The sequence below is a fragment of the Carcharodon carcharias genome, chromosome 17 (genome assembly GCF_017639515.1).
Source record: "Carcharodon carcharias isolate sCarCar2 chromosome 17, sCarCar2.pri, whole genome shotgun sequence".
Classification (NCBI taxonomy): Eukaryota; Metazoa; Chordata; class Chondrichthyes; order Lamniformes; family Lamnidae; genus Carcharodon; species Carcharodon carcharias.
The window spans coordinates 45104113-45131446 of NC_054483.1; the positions used below are offsets into that span (position 1 = coordinate 45104113).

Sequence of the window (27334 nt, forward strand, 5' to 3'; positions counted from 1 at the left end):
TTCACTATTCTAGGATCATCCAGGAATGCAAAGATACCCCTGACTTCTTTTCACTACCACAACTCATCTTCTTAAACTGCTCTGCCCTGTCTCCTCCATCCTCACCTCCAACAATAAGTGCAAGGAGCTCATGGACTTCTTTGTCACTGAGATTGAGATCAGCCAATCAGCTGCCCCTTCCACTAGTCCAACGGGCCAAGCTTCCTCTAAAGTTCACCCCTGACCTAGCCCACGTCCAACATCTTTTTCCGGCTTCTCTCCTGTCATCTCTCATGCCCTTGTCAAGCTCATTTTGTCCACAAGACCCATCTCCTTCTCACTCCATTCTATTTCCACTAAACTGCTGACCATTCAATTTGCTTTCTGGTCCCCATGTTAGGCAATGTTGTTAACATTTCTCTCTTTAGGTATTGTCCCAACTCCCTTAATCTGTTGCCATCACCCTCACCTAAAAAAAAGACCTTTGACCCCACCATCCTTGTAAACTATCATCCCATCTCCAACCTCCCTTTCTTTTCCCAAATGTATTGCCACCTCCCAAATTCACACCTACCTTTCCTGGAGCTCCATGTTTGAATCCCTTCAAACTGGTTTCTGCCCTGTCACAGTTACAAAACAGCTCTTATCAAGATCACAAATGACATCTTATATGACTGTGACAAAGATAAACTATCCCTCTTCATCCTTCTTCGCCTGCCTGCAGCATTTGACCCTGTTATCTATCTAATCATAGCCATAGAATCACTTGCAATTGCTTCTCTTCCCATTCCTTCACCGTTACCTCCAGTATCCCTCAAGGATCAATCCTTGGCCTCCTCCTATATTTCTCATTTACATTCTACCCCTTGGTGACATCATCTCAAAGCACAGCATTAATTTTCACCCATATGCTGATGAAACCCAGCTCTGCCTCAACCACCGCCTCCCTTAACTCCTTCACTGTTGCTAAATTATCAGGCTGCTTGTCCAACATCCAGCACTAGGAAGACTGAAGCCACTGCTTTTAGTCCCCCCTCCAAACTCTGTTTTCTAGCTATCAATTTCATTCCGCTCCCTGGCAATTGTCTGAACCAGTGTGTTGGCAACCTTGAAGTCATATCTGATCCTGAGATGGGCTTCTGACCAGATAATTGCACCATCACTAAGACTGCCTGTTTCCACCTTCTTAACATTTCCTGGCTTCACCCCTGCCTCTCAGCTCATTTGTGTCTGTTATCTCTAGTCTCAACTATTCCAAGGCAGAGATCACCCAGAATTCTGCTGCTAGCCTGCCTTAATGAACAACAAGTCCTGTTCACCTATCACCCAATGACCTACTCACTGACCTACAATGGCTCCCAGTCAAGCAACATCTTGCTTTTAAAATTTTCATCCTTGTTTTCAAATCCCTCCATGGCTTTGCCTCTTCTTATCTCCTCTAGCCTCACAAGCCTCCGAGGTATCTGCACTTAATTCTGGCCTTCTGAACATTCCCGATTTTAATCACTCCACTAGTGATGGCTGGGCCTTCAGTCGGCGAGTACCTAAGGTGTGGAATTCCCTCCCTAAATCTCTCCAATTTACTACTCTTTTTCCCTTCAGGACGTTCCTTCAAACCTAGTTCTTTAGCCAAGCTTTTGGCCATGTGCCCTAATATCACCTTATGTGGCTCAGTGTCAAATTTTGCGTTATAATGATCCGGTGAAGCATCTTGGGATGCTGTATTATGTTAAAGTTACTATATAAATATAGGTTGTTGTTTTAGAAAGCTTTGATGCATGTGTGCAGATGTAATCCATCCCCAGGTGTACATGGCAGTGTTGCTAGAGCTTAACTGGTAAAGGTCACATGGCAGATCACTTAAGGTATGCCATTCTTTGCAGACCATTTCTTGTTAGTGCTGACATTGTGCAGAGCTGTATGCCAAGAAGGCCAATTCACAAAACTTACTTTTACATGATTTAATAAGAAAAAAAGATTTTATTTCACATTGTTATAAGATATATTAAATGTTCTCTAAATATTAAGCATGTTATGCATCAACCCAATTTTTCAATTTATTTCAATTTACAAATTACTGTTCCATGAGTAATGGAATACCAGAAATTAGAATAAATTACAAGGAATTGTGGCCCTCAATCTGACCCTTCAGACACTGTGGCCTCAATTTGATCCATCAAATACCTTGGCCCTCAGGCCAATTCATTTTTAATCTCCTCTTGCAGGAGAAGGTTTCTTACAAGTGGAAGAGGTATTATTTAGCAAATGTTGTCCAATTGTGGAATCATATCTAATGTTGGACACTATGTTTTGCAATCACGGGCTGGTTGGCTACAGTCTGTACTTTGCCGTTGCAAACAGCGGCTGAGACATGCTGTTTGATATGATCTGCCAGTCTTTAGGAATGAGTCAGCAAATAGCTGTCACTTAAATAATCCTCAGTGTGGTAAGAATTACGCTGACAATCAATTTAAGATTGTCATTCGGGCTCACAGTGTGGTGCATTTGTGTGTATTGGGGACTACATATATTAATACATAGGGCCCTGTTCTTTGTAGACAGAAAGAACGTGTACACACATTGTGCCTGTTTCAGCTAAACAAAATAAGTGGCAGCTATTCACTGACTCATTCCTCAGGGCAGTGCCTTGACCAATCAGGGTCAAGCTGCCTGGTTTAAATTTCAAACAATGCTGGCAGTTAACTGCCAGTCACCATCAACTGGTGCATTCTCCATGGCAACGCCTCTACCAATCAGAGTCCACTTACCAATCTATCAGCACTCTCTTCTAATATAAATTGTTGTTTTCCCCTTATATTGGTATTCTTATAAAGTGCCATGATGAGTGAAAGACAAAAAACTTTGACATGTCTCTTTTTTCAGCAGTACTCAAGCTCTGTACTACCTACCAAATGACTAAATGGTTAACAGTTCCAATTGTGAAATTTCAGCAATCCAGTTTCTAACTAAGATTAAAAAGTCAGATAGTTGTCACTAATTACAGCTTTGATGCCATCTGTTATGTTGTTGACATTTTTGTGTTGCTCAGGATCTTAGACCACTTCTGGAATAGTGAGCCTCAGAATATGCCTTTGTCTTTATCCCTGTAATATTTAGGTAATTTGTCATGAGCCTGGTTACTATAATTTGGATTCCTATTTAAATCACATGATAGATTTTTCAGTAACAATTAGCTCCTCGAGTTGATATACTGATGACTGCAATGCATATATTGGGCTGAGTTTTATGGGGCTTGCAGGAGTGAGATAAGAAGTTGGGCCAGGTGGGGAGTGGGAGGCAGCGGTGGTGATATTGAGGAGGGAAAGTGGGGGGAATGGAATGTTTGATGCCTTCCCATCACCATGACATTCTGCTAGCAAGGAATGTGGAGGCTGCCCCTTTGCACATAGGTCAACTGAGGCATGTATGTGGCTAACTAATGTCCTGTTCTGGCCACCGCTGGCATTTTACCAGTAGCAGGCAAGGCCTCCAGCGCATAGGACTACCTCATGGTGAACACTGCCGGCCTCCCTCTGGGCTTTTCGGGGAGGGGAGCCCTCCTAATTGGGCATTCTGTGGATGATGGAAGGCTCCCCCACCACCCCCGCAGCAATGTCCATCCTGTGGCAAAACCCCACCTGCCCTCACCAACCCCATCACCCAACTTAGTAGGCCTGCCTGACTGGCCCTGGTGAGACCCAACCCCTCTTACCTTGCAGTGACAGCCAGGCTCCACAACCTCAAATACAGAAGCCCTGGCAGCAGCTCAATAGCTACAAGATGGGCATAAAATCTGGCCAGAGTTGCCCAAACTGCCGAGGCGGGGTTGCCCATCATTAGGGTCACTGCTGCCCTGACAAAATCCAGCTCTTTGACTTTTTTAGTTAACATCAATCTTTCAATCTCAGATGAGCTCCTGAATTTTACAAGATGACTGAGAAATAGTTACCAAAAAATGATAGAGCCCAAACAAATTTAAATGTGCGTCCCTTAAATGTGAACAGAGCTGCAAATCACATGCAAAAAGCCTATAACATGCTTGTATTGAGTTAAGTGCTCTTTCTCTGAGAGCTTGACCTGGCAATAAACATTTGTTATTCATCCAAACAAGCTGGGCCACATTTTTCTGAATTAACCGGGGTTTGTAACTACTGAGAGAAAGAAGGAAACCAATACCACAATACACTGTAGATAAAAATATTCTTCAATTTGTCACACTTCTCACTGTGATTTGAACTGTAATTTTAGTTTTTACCTTGCAGTCCAATCTGCATATTTGTCCTTCATGAGCTATCATGTCACCAGGAGCCTGAAGAAAATGGGGGCAGAAAAAACGTTCCTGTACAGGTTCTTCTCCTTCTAATACACGAGATCTTGTCCTGTTATTTAATACATGACGAATTGTATTACCATGGGCAATTAGATATTATTCATTTGATTTCTTTCTCAGGTAAGATGCAGGCAGTGAAATGTGCAATCAAATTCAATAAGTGAGGAAATTGTCTGTATCCAAGTTGTTATTTTGAATTGCTAGGCCAGTGCGAAATGTATTTAGTAACTTAATTTATTAGAAACATTACCTATTTTAACTTTCTATTTAGAGGACATCATGTTGCCAACCTGATTTCTTTCTTGAATTATGTATCTCAGCTTCTAATTCTAGCTAACTATTCATTTTCTTTGTGATGTTACTGCTTTACCCTTTCACTTCTCATCTAGGTAATTGCTTGCATTCCAATGGCACAGAAGTTTCATTAGAAAATAATTGTGACAAGATCATTGAGGAAAAGAAACAAAAATAGAATTGTAGAATGGTTACAGCAGAGGAGGAGGCCTTTGGCCTATCATGTCTATGCAAGAACAATTCACCTAGTACTACCCCCCTGCCTTTTCCCTGTAACTCTTTCGAGTACAAACACATTTCTATCTGTTCCTATTCAGATTAAATTACATTGTTTCATAATTTGCCATGGTGAGATTTGAACTCTTGATCTTGGGGTTACAAGCCCAGTACCATAACCACTTGGCTATCATACCAGAACTACCTTTTCCCTCTAACCCTGCAATTTTTTCTCTTCAGGTAATGATCCAATTCTCTTTTGGAAGCCATGATTGAATCTGCCTCCATCATAGTCTCAGGCAATGCATTCCAGATCCTAACCATTCTCTGAGTAAAAAAGGTTTTCCTTATGTTACCATTGTTTCTTATGCCAATCTCCTTAAATCTGTGTCCTCTGGCTCTTGATCCTTCGGCCAACGGGAGCAGAAAATAATTAAATATTTGAGATGAATGACTGAAGATAAAGGAATTATATTTTGTCTGAATGCCTTGTATCCACATATAAAGTTCAGCACATTGACCAAGTGAAAACATTTGCAACTGGTGTAAGAGAGGGATAGATTGTTACCATATTTATTTCCACTTAAGTGCAGTTAATCACACTCAAGGAAGGTAGGGAACAAAGTCAATTGGTGCTATTTGTATAACAGTTGATCTGCATGATATAGAAACAGATGCTTGCAATTCTACCAAAACAGTTTTTGAAACCAAGAAGACACGGTTATTTGGCCCATAATATTCACTCTTTATGCTCATGTTAATTGAAATTATCCAATAACAAAATTAAGCAAGACCTTATTATGACCTTTAATGCAAAAAGTGCAGAAGTTCACACAAGCCTCACTGCTTAGACCAAGGTAAGGTCTTTTAAGTAAAGCAACAGACTTTCCTTTAGACATATCCCTACCAGAAAATGTTGACATCATTTGCATGCAACAGGCATCATATGTATTCACTTGCGATTGTCTGCGCTCCAAAGTGTCATTTAACCATCATTTGACATCATCTGCACTCAAAAGTCATCGTTTAGCCATCATTTGACATCCCATGTAATCAAATAGCGGTCAGCTGACATTAATTATCAATTGACATCAAATGAAATCATACAGTGCTCAAACAACATCTTTTGTTATCATTTAGCAATATTTAACTGCCTTCAAAGTACTCACAAGCATTCAACTGACATCAAATGAGATCATCGAGTTTTTATAAGTCCCAGATGATCCAGTATGTTATACATGCATTGTGTAGCTTACACTCATCCAGAGCCCATTGAGACACACCACAATTTCCATATCTTGGCACAAGTGAGATCGCTGCAAGTTATAGTGCCACTGTAGCCTTCAATAGTGCTGAACGTCTCAGCATGCACTGCAATTGGGAATGGATAATCTGGGCCATTAACATAGATGCAGTCACTATCTTCTACATCCAGGTCTGGACACACCGTCAACCAATAGAATTGTTTTAACTGTGGCAATAAAAGTAAGGATTGCATTCATGTTTACACTGCTAGATCCTGCTATAGGCTGTAGTGGCTGTGATCTAGTATGCTATCTACCACAGTTTCAGGAACTTGTAAATGCTTTATTCTATGACACAACAGCCTCCTTGTCTAATTCACCAAGGATTATTAGCAGCAATTTGAGAGATATACTTGAATGGAAGACAATTCAAGTTCCCCAGGGCATAGGCAGAATAGATAACAGAACTGTAACAATACAGTCCCCAAGACATTTCTTCACTGACAAACCTCAATAGAAAGGACTAATTATCACATGACCATATCTAAGAAACATGCACATGGATGATGCATTCAGCAATGCTTGAAGCAAAGCCAGCTGCCTTTAAATCGCTTTGTGATTGGTTGTTGCAGTAGCTCAGATGCAGCCTGTAGAGTTCCTTCCTGTGATGGGCCAAGCTCAAGGTGCCACCTCCCCTCTGTAAGTCACTATCACTGGATGGGATGGAGAGTGGGACCGAGACTGGGGGAGGGGGGAGGAGACCTTGGGACTGGTGCCGGAGGGAGAGATTGAGGCCGAGGGGAAAGAGTGAGGTCAAGGCTGGTGGAAAATCTGAGGCCTGAAGAGAAAGTGAGGCTGAGAGACTAGGGTTTGGGGCCTGGAGTGTAAGCATGCCTAGGGGGGTGGTAGCGGGAAGGAGTGGGGGGGGTGGTGGTGGTGGGGGAGTGGGGAGGGGTGGTGGTGCGGCATGCTTAAAGATCGTTTTTTTATGCCTCTTTCCAAATTATATCTTTTGGCCAGAATTTTTTATTGAGTGGCCAGGCATGTGCCCGACCCGCTCGAATGTAAAATAGAGCGTGATGACGTCAGGTGAGCGTATTTGTGCGATATTTCAGTTGGCAGGTGCCGGAGCTACGCCCGCCATTAATTAAGAGGCCAGCTAAGGCCATTAAAAAGGCAATTGACCCCTATTTTTCATTGACCGTGCGGTTTTACACTCATCGCATGAGCAATTCGGGCAGGCGGCCAGCCGATAATTTCAAAATCCTCATCCAAGGACAGAATTAAAAGGGTCAGCAGAATTGCCAGTGTGAGTAGTGAGGAGTTTGGCAGATAGCTTGTTGCTAGTGGCTTAATGGTATATGGCAGCTTCATCACTGTTCGGGGCTTCATTGCTCACATTTCCAGGCGTCATTTCAGGGCTCCTTGGTTTCTTGTAGGACCCCGGAGAATTCAGACCGCGTGGACCCTTCCATATATCAGACAGCCTTCCCTTACCCCTGCTAATCAGGATTGTGGTCTCCACTGGTGGCATCTCCTCTGAGAAGAAAGAGAGGGGCAGAAGGGAGAAGAGGCCAGGTGTCCCAATGCAACTTCCAGAGGAGCGACCTGTGGGAAGAGAGGCACAGGCACAGCTGGCATTCCAAGTCGTTAGGGGCAGCAGAAGATGCCACTACCCTGCAGCCAGGGTTTACAGGCGGCAATGCAGCTACCTCAGTATGTCCAAGGCTCAATGCCGAAGGAGGCTCCGCCTCTCAAGGGAGACAATGACCTCCATCTGTCAGATGATTGGGCCTGAGATCAGCTCCTACTGTGTGGGTGGACACCCCATTCAATTGGCTCTGAAGGTCACAGTGGCCCTCAACTTGAATGCCTCTTGCTGCTTCCAGGGCTCAGTGGGGGATCTATGTGGAGTCTCCCAATCAGCTGTCCACAGTTGCATCAAGCTGGTGACAGAAGATCTGTTCAGGTGGGTATTGACTTTCATTCATTTCCATATGGACAGCCAGACTGAGTGAGCCAGAGGATTTGCAGTGTTTGCTGGCTTCCCCCGCGTCCAGGGTGCAATAGACTGTACACATGTGGCCATCAAGACACCAGCAGGTGAGTACGGTGCCTTCGTCAACAGGAAGGGCTTCCACTCCATGAACGTGCAGATAGTGTGTTATCACAGGATGCTGATTCTGCAAATCTGTGCAAGGTACCCAGGCAGCTCCCACGACACTTACATCCTGAGACACTCCCAGGTGCCGAGGCTCTTAAGTGCTCCAGCCCGACTGCATGAATGGCTGCTGGGTGACAAGGGCTATATCTTGAAAGGTGGGTTATGACACCTCTCCACCAAGAACAGAGGCAGAGCAGCGGTATAACAGGAGCCACGCCTCCACAAGGGCGGTGATAGAGAACCATTGGTCTTCTGAAGATTCGCTTCTAATGCCTCGACCGTTCAGGTGAAGCACTACGATACCGCCCCCCCCAAAGTGGGTGTCACTAATAGTGGTTGCATGCTCTCCACAATCAGGCATTGGCAAGGGGGAACCTACTGGAGGAAGAGGATCTTGATGCAGCTCCACAGGCCGCAGATGATGAAGCTAGGAGTCAGTCAGAAGAGAAGCACAGTGAGGAGAATGCTGAGAGCATGGAGGCAGACCTCTGTAACCTCCAGGGAGGCAGGGACACCAGGGGTGCCTTGATCCAATGCTCCTTCAGCTAGGCTGCCAAATAAGTGCTACCACCTCATGCCAGGGCTGCCGCCTCCATCCCGAATGCCTGCAATGACCCTTTCTTTTGACCTCAAAGTCCATTCAGTGCAATAAAGTTTCGCGCCACTTATGTCCAGCATTATATACCGGCGTAACCTGCACCACATTAAACAAAAAAGGTGAAGCATACTGTACTCAGGCCATTACGACAAAAGAAAATTTATCTCATGTTGACATTCAAAACAAATTAACAGAACCTTCTCTGGTCTTCAACCCCAGAGCAGTAAACATAAATAAAACATTGCACAACAGAAGATCACCCGTGACCAGTCCCTCTTGTGTTCATGGCACCTTAAACTTATGTTTGCAAGTGCTATGTTTTGGTGCACCCATTTCACTAGCACCGGCATTGGAGACAGCCTGCTGACTCTGCTGTCCTGTTGGCCTTGATAACCTTGGTGGGTGTCCTCTGGCCAGTGGAGGCTGTGCTGGCCCCGCATGGGAGGGAGCGGCAAGTTCCACAGCTGGCATCTCCCCAGTTGCCGCAGCCTCATCAGATTCCACGGCCACTGGCAGAGGGATGGAAGAGCTGCTGCCATCATCCGGAGCGCTCTGAGAGGAGCCCGCAAATATGACAGACAGCTCATACGCCAACATGAGGTTGATGAATGAGCACCTAGCTGAGATACTGGGTACCTCATCCATCTCCCATATGGACACTGACCACCTGAGGTCAATGTCTGTGTGAGGGCTTGCAGGTCCGAACACAACCCCAGGAACCCCGGATTCTGTTCCTGGAGCTGCCTCTCCATGGGAGTCGCCACTCTCTTAATGGAGGAGGCAGTGCGCTCAGCCATGAGGGTCAACGCAGTGCTAATGCTCCGCATGGACTCCTCCACAACGGAGACCATGACACGCGTACCCTCATAGACCATAAGACATAGGAGCAGAAATTATGCCATTCGGCCCATCGAGTCTGCTCCGCCATTCTATCATGGCTGATAAGTTTCTCAACCCCATTCTCCCGCCTTCTCCCCGTAACCTTTGATCCTCTTACCAATCAAGAACCTATCTATCTCGGTCTTAAATACACTCAATGACCTGGCCTCCACATCTTCTGTGGCAATGAATTCCATAGATTCACCACTCTCTGGCTAAAGGAGTTTCTCCTCATTTCCATTCTAAAAGGTCTTCCCTTTACTCTGTGGCTGTGCCCTTGGGTCCTAGTCTCTCCTACTAATGGAAACACCTTCCCCACGTCCATGGATCTCCGCCAGATCTTCCCACACATTCCACTGGATATCCAGCATCTGTCGCCTAATGGACAACTCCAGAGGCTCATCATCTGCCTTTGGCTCAACATCGTCCTGGTCTCCAGCAGTCCTCTGACTGCTGGTGCCCTGGGCACTCCCTGCCTCCTCCTGCATCTCCAGTGAGTGTAAAGTGCCCTCACCAATATGCACCGACGTTCTAGCCGAAGATCTAACACCCACCGAGGTGCTGAAATCTGCGGTGGTGCCTGGTTGAGAGAGCGGGTGTGATGCAGGTGCATCTAGAGCCTGGTGGTCCTCTGGTGTCAGGGGTGGCTCTTTGGGTTGCTGCAATTGGGTGGCAAATCTAAGGGAGAACATGTCATCACTTTAAGCCACCACACTGTAACTGTGCGTGCTAGGCACCCTGGTGAGACAATGGAGATCTGCATCATGGTGCCATCATCTTTCAATGATCAACGGGAATCCAGTTTTGAGGCTCCCATTCAATGATGAATGTTTGCACCATCTGAAACTCTCACCTCTGTGCACTGCACTCTTACCTGACACCCCAGCCTCTCTGCGGCCAGTTGACTGAGGCGCGTGGTGCCTCTCCAGCTCCGAGGCATCCCGCTCATACCTGGTTAGGATTGGGAGGTTTGGGGGGTGGGGGGGTTGCTGCCTGTCCTTTGCCCTTCAATGTTGTTATGGGCCATCTTGTCCTGAAAGGACAGAGGAGCATTGGTTATTCCACTTTCTACCTGCAGCGCCACTGCAGCATGGCCAATCCCATCTCAGGAGCATCTTGCAGGGCACATCCGAGTTGTGGCCCTTGAGCCACAAGGCACTCAGTCCAAGCAGCCAGGGCTCACCCCCTTGGTTAGCTCTGGCATCATTGACAGTTAGCACTCAGACTCTAACACCCCTGAGCTCCATTGGGGTACGGCCAGCCCTTAACACTTCAACACACTGATCCATGCCAACATAGTACTCACCCTTCCTGAGCGCAGCAGGTCGTCAAACCTCTTGTGCTACTGAATCCTGATGCGCTGCACAACATCATGGCTGCTGACCAGCGCTGCCACCTCCTCCCAAGCTCTTTTTGAAAGGTGCAGTGACCTCCTCCTTCCATTCCTGGGGACAAGGGTGTCCCTCCTGGCAGCCATCTCCTCCAAGAGGACCGCGAGGTACTCATCAGAAAGGAGGCTGAGTGCTTGCCCGATCTGTCCTCCCATCTGGCATCTGCAGCTACATTTGAATCCATAATTTATAATCTCCTGTTGACAACACCGAAGATGTCTTCATCACTGGCAGCCTTTCAGGGCCTGACTGTGCTGGTTTTAAACTGGCCACCAGATCACCATTGGACCAGGCAGCCAATAGGCCCCTTCCCCTGCACGCTACTTCTTGGTCATTGGGGAGCCGCCGTTCACACTCAACAGGCTTTAATTGGCCCACGAGCTTGAAATCACGGTCAGGGGCCGAACGCGGGTGACAGCACATTTCCTGGCCACTCCCAGGCCCACCGATTGCACCCATGTGCCGAATTCAAAATTCTGCCCTTTGATGTCAAATTATGTTACTAAATATTTTGAGCGCATTTAAACAGAAATGATGTTGAAAGTTTCTGTTAAGGATAGCTCGAGTTCTCCACCTTTATTCCTGTATCTTCTATTTATTCCATTCCTACAAAAGGATGATGGTAGCCATGATAACAAAAAATTGGTCTTGTCACTATCACCTCATCAGTTCGTTAAATTATATGGAATGCTCAAGTCATCTTTGAAATCAGGTTAAACCCAACAGTATCCTTGACAAGTTACTAAGGCCTGCAGTTAACAAAGCTAAATTATGATGTTGCATAGACCAAACCTATATTCCCTTGAATACCTGGAAAGAAGATTAATGTGTGTTCTAATTGAGATGTTTAAGATAATGAAAGGATTTGATAGGATAGATAGAGAGAAATTATTTCCTTTGACTGGGGAAGTCCAGATCAAGTGCTTAAAATTAAAACCAGGTCAATATGAGGGAGCACTTTTTTATATAAAGCGTATTGGAAATCTTGAACTCTCTCCCACAAAAGCTGCTGAGATTCCTGCCCCCGCCCACCACCACGATCATCCGCTCCAGCCAAAAGACAATGGACTTTTGGCAGTGGGTCCCATCAGGGCAGGGCAGGAAAATCCCAGCCTAGGTCAATCGAGGATTTCAAAACTAAGATTATTGTTTTGTAAAGGTATCAAGTTTTGTAAATATCTAGTTCATAATTCATAGCTTTTAAAAATAACTTTTAGCTTTAGGAATTAAAGTTTTAACTGTAGAAAATAGAGGCACCAGGTTAAGAAACTGATAAGCAGCCCTGAAGTAAGTGCAATTCAACCAAGCTTGGAGTATATTACACTAAAAACATTAGGGCCATGTTAAGAGGTTAACAGCTAGAGAAGTAAGATCATAAAGTGGCATTTTGGTTTCCTTATTTGAATTTTTTCTTTATTCATTCGCAGGATGTGGGCTTTGCTGGCTGGGTCAGCATTTATTGCCCATCCCTAGCTGTCCTTGAGAAGGTGGTGGTGAGCTGCCTTCTTAAATTGTTGCAGTCCATGTGGTGTTGGTACACCCATAGTGCTGTTAGGAAGGGAGTTCCAGGATTTTGATCCAGCGACAATGAAGGAACGGCTATATATTTCCAAGTCAGAATGGTAACTTGGAGGGGAACCTCCAGGTGGTGGTGTTCCCATCTATCGCTGCCCTTGTCCTTCTAGATGGCAGTGGTCATGGGTTTGGAAGGTGCTGTCTAACGAGCCTTGGTGAATTCTTCTAGATGGTACTCACTGCTGCTACTGTGTGTTGGTATTGGAGGGAGTGAATGTTTGTGGATGTGGTGCCAATTAAGCATGCTACTTTGTCCTGGACGGTCCAGCTCCTTCAGTGTTGTGGGAGCTGCATTCATCTACAAATGGGAAGTATTCCATCACACTCCTGACTTATGCCTTGAAGATGATGGACAGGCTTTGGAGAGTCAGGAGATAAGTTACTTGTCGCAGGATTCCTAGCCTCTGACCTGCTCTTGTAGCCACAGTATTTATATAGCTATTCCAGTTCAGTTTCTGGTCAATGCTAACCCCCAGGATAATCATCAAGGGGCAATGGTTAGATTCTCTCGTGCTGGAGATGGTCATTGCCTGGCACTTGTGTGGCACAAATGATACTTGCCACGTGTCAGCCCAAGCCTGGATGTTGCCCAGGTCTTGCCGCATTTAGACATGGACCGTTTCAGTATCTGAGGAGTCGCAAATAGTGAAATCATCAGTGAATATCCGTACTTCTGACCTTATGATAGAAGGAAGGTCATTGATAAAGCAGCTGAAGATGGTTGGGCTGAGGACAATACACTGAGGAACTCCTGCAGTGATGTTCTGGAGCTGAGCTGACTGACCTCCAACAACCACAACCACCTTCCTTTGTGTTAGGTATGAATCCAACCAGCGGAGTGTTTTCCCCCTGATTCCCATTGACTCCAGTTTTGCTATGGCTCCTTGATGCCACATTCATCCAGATGTAGCCTTGGTGTCAAGGGCAGTAACTCTCATTTCATCTCGGGAGTTCAGCTCTTTTGTCCATGTTTGAATCAAGGCTATAACGAGGTCAGGAGCTGAGTGGCCCTGGTGGAACCCAAACTGGGCATCAGTAAGCAGGTTATTGCTAAGCAAATGCCACTTGATAGAACTGTTGATGACCCCTTCCATTACTTTACTGATGATCGAGAGTAGACTGATGGGGCGGTAAGTGGCCAGGTTGGATTTGTCCTGCTTTTTGTATTCAGCACATACCTGGGCAATTTTCCACATGGCTGGGTATATGCCACTGTTGTAGCTAGACTGGAACAGCTTGGCTAGGGGCGTGGCAATTTCTGGAGCACAAGTCTTCAGTACTATTGCCAGAATATTGTCAGGGCCCATAGCCTTTGCACTATCCAGTGCCTTCAGCCGTTTCTTGATATCACGTGGAGTGAACAGAATTGGCTAAAAACTGGCATCTGAGGAGGAGGCTGAGATGGATTGCCCACTGGGCACTTCTGGCTAAAAGTTGTAGCAAATGCTTCAGCCTTTTGCACTGCTGTGCTGGGCTCCCCCATCATTGAGGATGGGGATGTTTGTGGAGCCTCCTCCTCCAGTGAGTTGTTTAATTGTTCACAACCATTCATGGTTGAATGTGCATGACTGCAGAGCTTAGATCCGTTGGTTGTGGGATTGCTTAGCTCTGTCTATCATTTGCTATTTACGCTGTTTGGCATGCATGTAGTCCTGTGTTGTATCTTCATCAGGTTGACACCTCATTTTTAGGTATGCCTGGTGCTGCTCCTGGCATGCCGTCCTGCACTCTTCATTGAACCAGAATTGATCCCCTGGCTTGGTGGTAATGGCAGAGTGGGGGATATGCTGGGCCATGAGGTTACGGATTGTGTTTGATTGGAATTTTGCTGCTGTTGATGGATTGGGTTGCTAGATCTGTTCCAAATTTATCCCATTTGGCACAATGGTAGTGCCACAGAACATGATGGAGGGCATCCTCAGGCAGGACTCGGGACAAGGTCCATGCCTACTGATATTGTTATGGACAGATGCATCTGCAGAAAATGGTGAGGATGAGGTGAAGTATGTTTCTCCCTTCTTGTTGGTTCCCTCACCACCTGCCACAGACCCAGTCCAGCAACCATGTCCTTTAGGACTGGGACTCAGCCAGCTCGGTCAGTAGTGATGCTACCGAGCCACTCCCCTACCCAGGGTACAAGGCCCTTGCTACCATCAGTGAATCAGCACTGATTCATCAGCTGAGGGGGTGTTGGTTCCTAGTAATCAGCCCATGGTTTCCTTGCACATGTTTGACCTGATGCCATGAGACTTCATGGGGTCCAGGTTCGACAAGACACCCAGGGCAACTCCCTCCCAACTGTATATCACTGTGTCACCTCTTCTGTTGGGTCTGTCCTGCTGGTAGGGCAGGACCCTGCCTATTCTGGAGTCACATGTAGGCCAGTAGATTTCCTTTGTAGTGAACCAGATGGAAAATTACAACAATTAACAATTGTTAGACTTTTAATTCCAGATTTGTATTGAATTCAAATTCCACCATCTGCCATGGTTGGATTTGAACCCAGGCCCCCAGCGAATTACCCTGGGTCTCTGGATTACTAGTCCAGAGATAATACCACTACCCCATCGCCTCCCCATTTTGGGAACACATAATATTGTGTTAGAAGGTTCAGAGAAGGTTCACTTGATTCATTCCTGGGATGAGAGGCTTATCTTATGAAGCAAGGCTGAACAGGATGGGCCTTTACCCATTAGAGTTTAATAGAATGTGAGGTGACTTTTTAAAACATATAAGATTCTGAGGAGATTTGATGGAATAGATACTGGGAGGATATTTCTACTTGTAGGAGAGACTAGAACTAGGCGACACAGTTCAAGAATAAGAGGTCTACTGTTTAAGACAGAGATGAGGAGGAATTTCTTCTCTCAGAGGATCATTAGTCTGTGGAATTCTCTTTCCCAGAAAGCAGTGGAGGCTGGGTCATTGACTTTATTCAAGGCAGAGTTAGACAGATTTTTGATAGACAAAGGAGTCAAGGGTTATGGGGTGAAGATAGCAAAGAGGAGTCGAGACCACAACCAGATCAGCCATGATCTTACTGAACAGTGGAGCAGGCTTGAGAGGCTGAATGTCCTACACTTGCTCCTGAGTCCTATGTTGCAGGTGGGCTTACTGAGCTAAAGAACTGGAGACATGACGTTTGAAGTTATTCCAATAAAGGATAAGTTATTCATATGGTTTTCCAGAATTAAGGAAAGCTTTGGAATTAAAAGATAGTTAGTTTGCATTTTTACCGGGGAACAGGCTGTGTGTGTCACATTACCATGGAGATGAGTGGAGCTCAGTGAGATTCTTTGTTTTGAGTTATCTCTGCGAATTCATTTAGGGCGTAGCAGCAGGCAAGACTGGTTGATGTTTGGAAAAGCAGCTAAGAGACTATGTCAGATTTGGGTCTGACATAGGATCTTGCAGATCCTTGAAGGTTGAGAGATAAAGCCAGACCTACACCTGAAGTACAGTAAATGCTAGATTTATTGTCCATGATGGAGCAATCTGCAATCAGGAGCTGGTATTCAATATAAGACAAAGTTTGTAAGGGGAAAAATGATTGAAGCTACAGCAATCCTCTGTGAAAGGCAGATAACATTGTTATAGTTGGAGTTCTGAAAGAAATCAGCTTAGTTGTAGTTTTAAACCATAGCAGCAGGCTATTGGAAGCCGATGGTATTTTCTGAAATTTTAACTCACTGCTTCAGGGAGGCCCATGCTGGAGCTATAGAATCCAGAGTCATGTGGTTGTTAAAGAAATTGGAGGGTCACTTAGCCAATGGCTAATGGAAGGACCCTAATTAAATCTTGCAGCTTGGCGAATAGCTGTAACACTGAAAATAAATCAGAGTGAATTCCAGAGAGGTGATATACCTTTGGGCTGGGATTTTCTGGCCCCATCATGGTGGGACCTGTTGCAGGAGGTTTGGCAGCCCAGCCAAAAGTCCATTGACTTTCGGTGGGACCGGATGATCCTGGCGGCAGGCAGAGTTGGAAAGTCCCACCCTTGGTTTAGTCCCGGAGAGGAAAAGTGAATTAACCTTCAAGATTTTGTAAGATAAAAGGAACTCTTGGGGGAAGTAAAATGTAGAACTGAGTTTATAACATACATCCTGTTATGAGTACAGTTTGTAAGTTAGTGGTGCTTGCTTTATAGATTTTCTTTTTAATATACAATAAAATTGTTTTTGTTTAAAAAAATAGCGAATCTTATGGTGTAGTTCTGTCAGCTAGTTACTGGTTGTTCAGATTTCTTTGTTAAATTTTAATAGTCCTAATAGGATCATAACATGAAGGATATGGAACCACTGCAGGCAGATGGTGTTAAGATACAAATCAAACATGAATTATATAGTAGACCAGGCTCAAGGAGGCTGAATAGCCTCCCCTTGCCTCCTTGAGCCTGTTCCCATGTTTCAACATGTGTACATGTATTTATGTATTCAAACTGTAGAGTGGCTGAAGTTGATTGGATCAACCTTCATGGCCTTCGTTGCTGTTTTTATGACTACAACAGAAAATTATTGCCACAATAGTAAACCCATACTGAAAACTGAGGGTCAGTGGCCCAACTGATTGATTTGGTCATTGCATGTAGCATTCAGGATCCAGATATTGGTAGATTATTGACAAGTTACTACACCCAAAATATCTATTACTTTATGTGTAAGAATGGAAAATAATAGATTATATGACATGACAACTAAGATGAACCCACCTTTGGCTCTGAACTGATGGTACTATACGGCCACGTATTGGAGTATTCTGTATCATGAGATGACCAGAGGAACTGTTTCTTCCCTATGTAAAATAGAACATGTTAATACACTCAAAATATGCTCAGCTGGGAGAATGATTTCAGTAAAAATGAAAGGAAACTAATGTGCAATCCACCCTGCAGCAGTCAGTACAGAAAATCACTTAACCAGAACGGCCTATAATCAACTTCTAACCTGCAGCACTTCCCCCCATATTAAGTGACCTACAGATTTGGCTGTGAATTTCCAAAGCTTTCGCATTGTAACATTGCTGGTAACCTTGGAGAAATAGCCCAAATGTCTGAACTTCGTCATTTTCGGGTTCAACCAATCTCCCACTGGAGAAGCCACTTGGAAATTTGAGGCATTTGTCATTGGCTGCTTTATCACTCTTGGAAACACAGGAACAGGAATAGGCATTTAGCCCCTCAAGCTTACAGATGTGGCAAGGTGATGCTGTGCATGGTTTAAGGCATTTGCACCTAATATGATGTTCTCTGCAGTTAGGCATTTCCAGATTGGTTCTCATGCTACTGCAAAGTCATATTTGTGACTGCAGGCAATGGAGCAGCCTTGAGGCACACATGTGCTGGGGATTTCACAAAGTGACCTGGAAATGCTGGACCTCCAGGAGATTATTAGTGCATTTGAATGATTTCTTTTAAAAAATGGAAGAGTATTTTAGAAAGAAAATGTGCCCCCAGACATTTACACTCCTTTGAAATTTATTCCAGAAGCCAAAGGGAAAAATATGGGTGGAATCGTCCAGTCCCATTGGCGGAAGGTGTCAAGGCAGGCGTGAGCAGAAAATATGGTGAGAAGGCCAAAAACAAGTTTTATGTCATTGTTAAACCAGTTTCCCATTGTCCACTCCGCCTGTCAATGGCGGGCCGCTTTTCCCGCCATCCAACATCGGGAACTTAATTTTAATGTACTTGCATCTCATTATTGTGCCCTCATGCCGGAATCATCCTCCCACGTTGGTGTGACTTCAGAACGGTGAGCTTCATGACTGCCTTTAAAAGGCGTGCATCTGGCGATCTGAACTTCAAGATGAACTCGGAGGTGACTGCACATAACCTTGAGCAGCATTCATGAGCATTGCCCATAGGGCAGCAAGGAAGAGGCGCCCTGCATTCGTGGGTGCGCACAGCCAAGTCGCTTTTTCCCAGCGACGCTCAATTTCTACGCCAGTGGCTCCTTCCAGGGCTCCACAGGTGACATGTGAGGGATCTCGCAGGCATCCACCCACAAGTGTATCCAGGAGGTAATGGGCACCATCTTCATGAAGGCACAGAGCTTTGTGCATTTTGCCTGGGATTAGGAAAGACAGGAGGTAAACGCGCTGGGATTTGCGCAGATCTCTGGTTTTCCACAGGTGCAGGGTGCCATCGACTGCACTCATGTGGCACTCCACTGCAACAAGCAGTCAACTACATCAACTTCAAGGGCTTCCACTTGCTGAATGTTCAGCTGGTTTGTGACCACCACAAACATATCCCACAGGTCTGCGCATGCTTCCCAGGGAGTATCCATGAACTCTGATATCCTTAGCAGGTCTCAGATCCCTGACCTATTCCAGGGTCCACAGAGTCTTCAGGATTAGCTCCTTGAGACAAGGGCTACCCACAGAGGATGTGACGCCCATGTGGCGGCCTCAGGCAGCAGCAGAGTGTCAGTATAATAAGGCTCATGCCACAGCCTGGACTTTCTTGCAGCAAACAATAGGCATCTTGCAAATTAGATTCTGGTGCCTCAACAGGTCTGATGAAGCACTGAAAACAGTCCCCAGAGGGTGTCCCGCATCATCGTAGCTTGCTGCGTGCTACAAAACGTGGTGCTGCAATGGGGAGAGCGTCTGGCTGAGGAGGAGATGGAAGAGCTGCACGTCTCCTCCGATGAGAAAGTCGTCAAAGGGGATGACGGTGATGAGGTTCTTGAAGGTGAGGCTCCTGGTGATGAGGCCATTGCACTGGCCAGAAAAGGCAGGTGCGCTTTGTAGGCCTTCATAGCTGCAGGATGACGACATGCAGTGAGGACAGTCCTTACATACTCACCATGCATCTGTGAATTTATGATTCCTGTTCGGTTGAGGGCAGCTCATTTGTGCTCTGTGATCAGGGTCATATCATGGAGACGCAGCCATGAAGCATTAAATGCACCTGATATTTTGTCAGCCTTCAGTACCTGACCCCTTCAGGAGCACACAATCACTGGTGACAGGTGGCTAGCCCCACCTGAAAGGTGCTGAGAGCACTCAAAGAGAATGAAAATCTATGACACATGCCTATGACATTCTGGCCACTGATGTGTCCAGTGAATATGAAGCTGGACCATCACTTTGCTCTGAAGGCTACACACTTCACAGGGAAGTGGTCCTGGACTGAGGCATCTGCCTTTATCTTGTGAAGTAACCAAGATTTCACAATGACACGAATACTGCTCATCATAACAAGGAGTCATGGGCAAGGAGACATTCCTGGGAGCTTATTTACAATAGTGAACACATGTACAAGTGATTAACACCCATGCCCCAGCTGTGCAACTTTCTAAATAGCCAAGTGGTTATGGTACTGGGCTTGTAACCCCAAGATCAAGAGTTCAAATCTCACAATGGCAAACTATGAAACAATGTAACTTCATCTGATACAGATGGAAAGGGGTTTGTACTCGAAAGAGTTACATCTTTGTGCTTGGCCTAAATAGCCAAGTAGTTATGGTACGGGGTTTGTAACCCCAAGATCAAGAGTTCAAATCTTACAATGGGAAACAATGTAACTTCATCTGAAACAGATGGAAATGGGTTTGTACTCAAAAGAGTTACATCTTCTTAACGCTTGGGCTAAATAGCCAAGTGGTTGTGGTACTAGCTTGGTCTAAATAGCCAAGTGGTTATGGTACTAGACTTGTAACCCTAAGATCAAGAGTTCAAATCTCACAATGGCAAACTCTGAAACAATGTAACTTCATCTGAAACAGATGGAAACGGGTTTGTACTCAAAAGAGTTACATCTTCTTAATGCTTGGCCTAAATAGCCAAGTGGTTATGGTACTGGGCTTGTAACCCCAAGATCAAGAGTTCAAATCTCACAATGGCAAACTCTGAAACAATGTAACTTCATCTGAAACAGATGGAAACGGGTTTGTACTCAAAAGAGTTACATCTTCTTAATGCTTGGCCTAAATAGCCAAGTGGTTATGGTACTGGGTTTGTAACCCTAAGATCAAGAGTTCAAATCTCACAATGGCGCTTGGCCTAAATAGCCAAGTGGTTATTGTACAGGGTTTGTAACCCTAAGATCAAGAGTTCAAATCTCACAATGGCAAACTATGAAACAATGTAACTTCATCTGAAACAGATGGAAACGGGTTTGTACTCGAAAGAGTTACATCTTCTTAACGCTTGGCCTAAATAGCCAAGTGGTTATGGTACTGGGTTTGTAACCCCAAGATCAAGAGTTCAAATGGTTCCTTTAAACTTTGTCCTTGGCTTTACAGCTGACCTGGATTATGGGCTGTGCCTGATTTATCCCAATTTTGTTGATTTAGTTTAATTGTTTTCATTTTTAAAAGATTATCAAGAGTTCAAATCTCACAATGGCAAACTATGAAACAATGTAACTTCCCCTACCCGAGGAGCTCAGGCCTTTCACCTGGAGCAAGACCAGCCTCCTTTACTTGGGGGTCCATCTCTGCCCTGCTGAGGAATCCTGGCCGGCAAACTGGCAGGAACTGGAGACGAAAGTCACCGCTCGCCTGCGGCGCTGGACAGGACTGCTCCGAGTGCTATCTTACCGAGGTCGAGTTCTCATCATAAACCAGCTGATCGCCGCCATGTTGTGGTATCGGCTGGTCACTTTGACCCCTCCCCCGGACTTTGTCACAAGAATCCAGAAATTGTTAGGGACAAAAGATTGCACTGGGTCGCTGCTGAGGTTCTGAGTCTCCCGCTTAGGGAGGGTGGTCAGGCGCTAGTGTGCCTACGCACACAGGTGGTGACTTTCCGCCTTCAGACCCTGCAGCGATACCTCTACGTCGAGCCTCCTAGATGGTGTGCCCTGACGACGTATTTCTTCCGTCAGGTGCACGGCCTGAATTATGACGTGCAGCTCCTGTTTATAGAACAGAGGGGCCTCGGTGGCTCCTTACAGGCGTTGCCCGTCTTTTACCAGGACCTGATCAAAGTCTGGAATATGGTCACCTCGCGATGCAGCTCTCCCCTGTCAGGAGTAGCGGCTATCATCAGAGAGCCGCTGCTCAGGAATCCGACCCTCCGTCCCTTTCAGTGGTTGGCGGAGAGGAGGGCTGTGGCCGCAGGGGTGACTAGGATCGGGGACGTGCTGGGTGGCGGAGGACTGGGCTGGATGCTCCCACAGGAGTTGGTGTGTCGCGCATCTGTGAGTGTCCAGGTCGCAGCCAATGCCATCCAAGACCTGAGAACGGTCGTGCTCAGACCCGATGTAACTTTAGGTCTTGAAGTGGCCCAGGTGCGCAGTGGTCTTCAGTTTGAGCGTTCCCTTGTTCGGACGGAATTCCACATTGGCCCCAAGCCCCGAACCCTCCCTCGGGTGCTGGTGCCCCGCAATATGAGCCGTCTCGGGGACATGCCCTCTGTGCCTTTTGGCACGGCAAAGAGGAGCTTTTTGTACGGACTGCTGCTGCACACCTTCCATTTTCTCGCTCTTGTCTGCCGCCCGGACACGCCCTGGTGTGCCTTGTTGCCGTTCAGCGGCGGAGGCCCCCGATGGGAGGCCCTCTACGGAGGTATCCTCCCCCTTTCTATCGGGGACCTGGGTTGGAGGGTGTTGCATGCAGCAGTCCCCTATAATAGGAGAATGCATAGGTTCACGGACTCTCAGGACACATGCCCTTTTTGCGGTCTTGTGGAGTCCGTGGACCATGCATATGTAGGGTGTGGTAGGCTGCACTCCCTTTTTAGTTATTTGAAAAACCTTTTATTGATGTTTTGTTTGCACTTCAGCCCCACGCTCCTGATCTATGGGCACCCGGTGCGGAAGGGGGTCGGGAGGGAGGAGGACCTCCTCGTGAACCTGTTCCTGGGCCTGGCCAAGTTGGCCATTAACAGGTCCAGGCAGCGGGCGATCGATGGGGGAGTCCCGCCCGATTGTTTATCCCTCTTCCGCGGCTACGTTCGCGGCCGGATGTCCCTGGAGAGGGAGCACGCGGTGTCTGCTGGCACTCTCGAGACCTTCCGTGCCCGGTGGGCACCGCGGGGACTGGGGTGTTTTGTTGACCCCTTTAATCACATTTTGATTTAAAGTTTGTAAGTTTCCTTTAAACTTTGTTCTTGGTTTTACAGCTGACCTGAATTAGGGGCTGTGCCTGATTTATCCCAATTTTGTTAATTTGGTTTTATTGGTTTTAACTCAAAAGAGTTACATCTTGGTGCTCCCCTGACATTCACAATGGAGATGGAGGCAGCCTGCTGACTGTGATGCCCTGTCTATGATGACCTTGACGAATGTCCTCTGGAGGGCCCCGACCTGCTTTGGTTGTCCTGCTGTGGACCAGCTGCATCCTCTTTGACCTGTGTAGCTGGAGCTACGGGGATCACAGGAAGGGGGAATTGGATCAGCCAGACATTTCTGGAGTCACCTGGGTGGACGGCCCCAGGTTATCGAGCTGCTGGTCCTCCTCCCCATGGGTGCCCGACAGCCCCTAGCTGACACCTTGAGGAGAAGGGAAAACTGAAGTGAGATCGAGCTGCCCCACATCCCTCTCACTTTGACACTGTTGGAGGCCACCTATGGTGTCAGTGATGGGAGCTCAGCCCTGGCAGCAGTGCAGGATTGATGTCCTGGACCAAGGTCTCCATGGCAGCCACCATTCTGCCAGGGTTGACCTCAGTGTGTCGGCATGCTGGTGCTATCACCTCGGACTGAAGGTAAATGGACTCCTCCATTGTCCCTTGCAATCGAAGGAGTGCACTAGGCATCCCATCATGATGTTCCCTTGATTGTCTTTGAAACTCCACCAACTGATTGAGTCCAGAGACTCATCATCTGACTCAGACTCAGCAGATTCCTTGCCTCCAGCAGTCATCAGAGTGCTGGCGACCAAGGATGTCCCTGCGTCTGCCTGCTGTGGGACAGCCCGAGGCTGCTCTGCATCTAGGTCGCACCGAGGTGTGTGTCGCTGCACTGGTGGTGGGTATGGGTGAGTACTGTGATGGGTCTTCAACTGTGCTGCCCTTAGATCCTCATCTAAGGTACTCTTAGTGCTGGGGCTGAGGTCAAGGTTGCCTGAGAGCAATGTGTCAGATGTGCCTAGGACAGGAAGTGGAGATTATTACTGCTTGGCAGCTGTGTTGAACACAGAAGAGTGGACTCAGAGTAGTGTTGAGAGAGGGATGATGTGGCGCAGAATCCTCATGTGGGTGTTCGCTACCGACCTCACTATCGCCGCAGAAACAGTCCACGTCCTCTCTGATTAGCTCCAATGCACGACTCACGAATGGAGTGAGGACCTTGATGTCAGGCACTCCATCCTCGGTCTGGGACCTCTCCCGTTGATTATGCACAATCTTGTCCTGCATAAAGACAGATGGAGTGAGTATGATGAAGGTGCATTGCAGGCTAAGTGAGAGGGATGCCAGGAGTGCATGTGTGCTGAGTGGAGCCATGGACAGGATGAGGAGGCAGTCTCCAGAGGAGATGAGGCCAGATGGAGATGTGAGGGTGAGTGAGAGAGAGTAAGTGGTGATGTCCCTTGAACTGGCAGTGAGTGAGATGCCAGTGAATATGTGATAGGCTTGTGAGTGGGTGAGTTGAGATCGATGAGATGGCTGACTTACCCAGGTGGCACGGATGTGATCATTCATCCGTTTTCTGTACTGGATGGCTGAACCCTTGTGTGCAGTGTTGGCACTGACCACTTCTGCCTCCGCCTCCCAAGCTGGAGTGCTGAGACTTATGGGCTTCCTGTGGCAGAACAGGAGCACAGGACATTGCAGTGGGCCTCCACAGCGTCCAGCAGGCTTCCCAGGGATGTGTCACTGAATCGGGGGGCTCACTCTTCTTGGCTTTTGGTGCCATGTCTTCACCAGAGGAGTCCTGAGTTGCAAACATTGAGAAGTGTGCAGGCGGTTGCAGTTTAAATATGGCGCCCAGTATGAGGAAGCAGCAAGGTAACGGTGAGGCAGGCAAATCGGAAGCCGCCCGCCTGCCATCTAGTGTGTTTCCCGTGACTGCATAATTTATGAGGCAGGAAGGGGGCGATATGGTGCAAAAACCTGCCATTGTGGCCGGCAGGTAAAACATCTTTTTTCACACCCGCTACCGCACTTAATGCAAATCTGCAAAGATTCCACCCATAGAAAAACTTGTGTGTCTGCTAGTATTGGTGGTATGTCTAAATGATTTATCCATACTCCTTCGTCACTGGAAATGCCTTGAAGCCTTATGGAGAGGGCTTGTGCCTTAGCAACAAATTGTTGGCAAACATTTAATCTATTAAGAAGTGATAGAGGGAAAAATAAAAGATTAACCCAAGATATTAAGAGATATCGGGCAAAAGATGGGCAACATGGAGTTAGGCCGCAGATTAGCCGTGATCTCACTGAATGCTGGAACAGGCTCAGGAGGCTAATAGCCTCAGAGTATAAATACATAATGGGCGTATGATGATGAGAGAGCAGAGAAATAGTACACCCTCCCTTCAGATGTACTTTACTATTTGAACAATCACAATTCACAGTTTCATTTCCAAAAACAATGTGCATCCTGTAATCATATAATGATACAGGTTGCAATGGAAACAGAAGATGAGCTGACAAATCACACATTCCAATTAAAGATTTTGGTGCTCACCTGGGGATTTACTGCCATAACTGTGTAGTTGCCGTCATCATCATTAGTGGCTGATTCAATATGCAATGAACATGCACCATCACCATCGCGCTTCATCTTAAAATGTTCATTCTTCTTGGAAATTTGTTTACCATCTTTAAACCAGTATACCTTGAATTATAAATTGTAAGTTATTGTAAATTGATGTGATCGTTTTGCAGCAAGTATATATTCACGTAGAATAAATGAAATATTTAGATAATAATAATTAACTCTCACAAGCATTATGGGAACTGGGTCCCACAAATAATATCACAGACAATACAAAGCTTACTTTTGGCACTGGTATCCCTAAAAGTTTGCAGCTCATTGTTACTGGTGATCCTTCAACCACTCGGAAATGTTTGAGTTTCTTATCAAAGATCGGTGCAATGCACTTCCCTGTAGGAATATCCTCATGTTGTATTTCATCATCAGATTCATCGACAGGAGTTCTCTCCAAGCGAAATTCAATTTCATTCATAAGTCTTTGTTCAAAGCTGGACACTTTGTATTCCTAAAAACAGAGATGACCTGTACACATTAACATATGGAAACACTTATTATGTGGTTAAAATTGAAGTATAAGGCAGAATTTTGAAATGAAGAACTGCTGTAAAATCCAGGCTGTTGAGAGAAAAGTAACAAATTTATAGCTGAGGCACCAGACCAACAAAGTTGCACACTATGTGCTGAGGAGGCTAACACAGTAATACACGAACAACTTTAAAGGTATATGATGGAACAATGAGAGCCCAGAATAGCTGATAGAGCAGAAATTATTTGCCAAAGCACAACTGCTTTGGTAGACATGGCCACTCCTGATATGTGCTATCTGCATATAGCCAGTGTATTCTTGATTAAATAATCAATTTGTCAGTTCTTGATATACTTATGTTAAATGAACATGTATTTTGCAGTTTTGCATATCCAATTATTATATGTAAAAAGTGAAATAAAACATTGGCATTAACTGGCAAACTGACATATAAGTTTAGATTTGCCAAGGATCTTTGTTGGTTGCTGTATCTTTTTATTTTACATATAAAGGGATGTAAATGAAGAAGCAGCTAAGTCACTAACAATGAACAACAAACAACCAAACTCCCATTAAACTGCAGATATTGAAACTTAAAGCCTGGTATGCACATTGTACATCTGTCCGGATGCTTGCAAAGAAGCATAAACTGTTGACTGGAACTGATTGACTGTTACCCATTGCCAAAAACATAAACCTGGAGATTTTAAAATCATATGTCTGAGTTTTAAAAGGGTTCATACATGCTAAACAACTTGGTAAAATGAGTTATAAAGTAGAGTTTGAAGAGAAACATTTGGAAACTAGCCATTATAAAGGTCTGTGTCACCGTGCTTTTTCTCTGTGTAGGAGGATTGTTTTTAGTTTACATCATTTTAGGCACTTGACGAGACTACCCAAAGTTAAGAGTAAAGAGATTAATATTAAAATAAGTATATAAATCACCTTACATGCCAAATGCAAATGCAACTTTCTTCCAAATTTATAGCAGTTTAGAATTAAAGTTAAAAACGAAAAGTTCTTTGCCCTGAAGTACTTTTTTTCCCTGCAGGACTATCAACTTGCTGCAAATCAACATTAGGGATTTCTGTAAGGAAAACTGCTGCCCAAACTCTTAGGTGAGAATTTTCCCCTCTTCGGGCAGATGTGGCAGGCAGGCCGGGTTGCCTGACAATGGTCTGCCCGCCACGATCGGGCCAGCCAGTGTGAATCGCACACTGAAATGCTCAGCACTGCCAGGGTGAGGGGGAGGAGTGCGAGCGCTGAAGTGTGCGCATGCCTGCGGGTGTGCTCAGTGAAAGATCCCTGAAGGCACAGAGCTACCTCAGAGAGCTGAAGGTTTTTAACATGAAAAATAAAGAATGGAAGAATAAGGGAAACATGTCCCTGTGACTCTGTCACATGAGCAGGGACATATTAAAAATGGGTTTTAAAAGTTTTTTTTTTAAATCATTGGTTGAAACCTCATCCTGCCTATGGATGAGGTTTCCCAAAAAATGCAAAGACTACTTGGCCTATTTGACCACCCGCC

General features: G+C 45.8%; 1 protein-coding gene across 8 annotated transcripts in view; it reads right to left on the reverse strand.

Moving 5' to 3' along the window:
• mypn (myopalladin) overlaps nucleotides 1–27334 on the reverse strand; it is a 451051-nt gene that overhangs the window by 23787 nt on the left and 399930 nt on the right. For all 8 annotated transcript variants that reach the window (XM_041210119.1, XM_041210117.1, XM_041210118.1 and 5 more), the window contains 4 exons: nucleotides 25561–25782; nucleotides 25248–25397; nucleotides 17379–17461; nucleotides 4235–4358 (listed from right to left, as the gene is read on the reverse strand). In XM_041210119.1, coding sequence (XP_041066053.1) covers nucleotides 4235–4358; nucleotides 17379–17461; nucleotides 25248–25397; nucleotides 25561–25782 — 579 coding nt within the window. The remainder of the gene's footprint in view (nucleotides 1–4234; nucleotides 4359–17378; nucleotides 17462–25247; nucleotides 25398–25560; nucleotides 25783–27334) is intronic.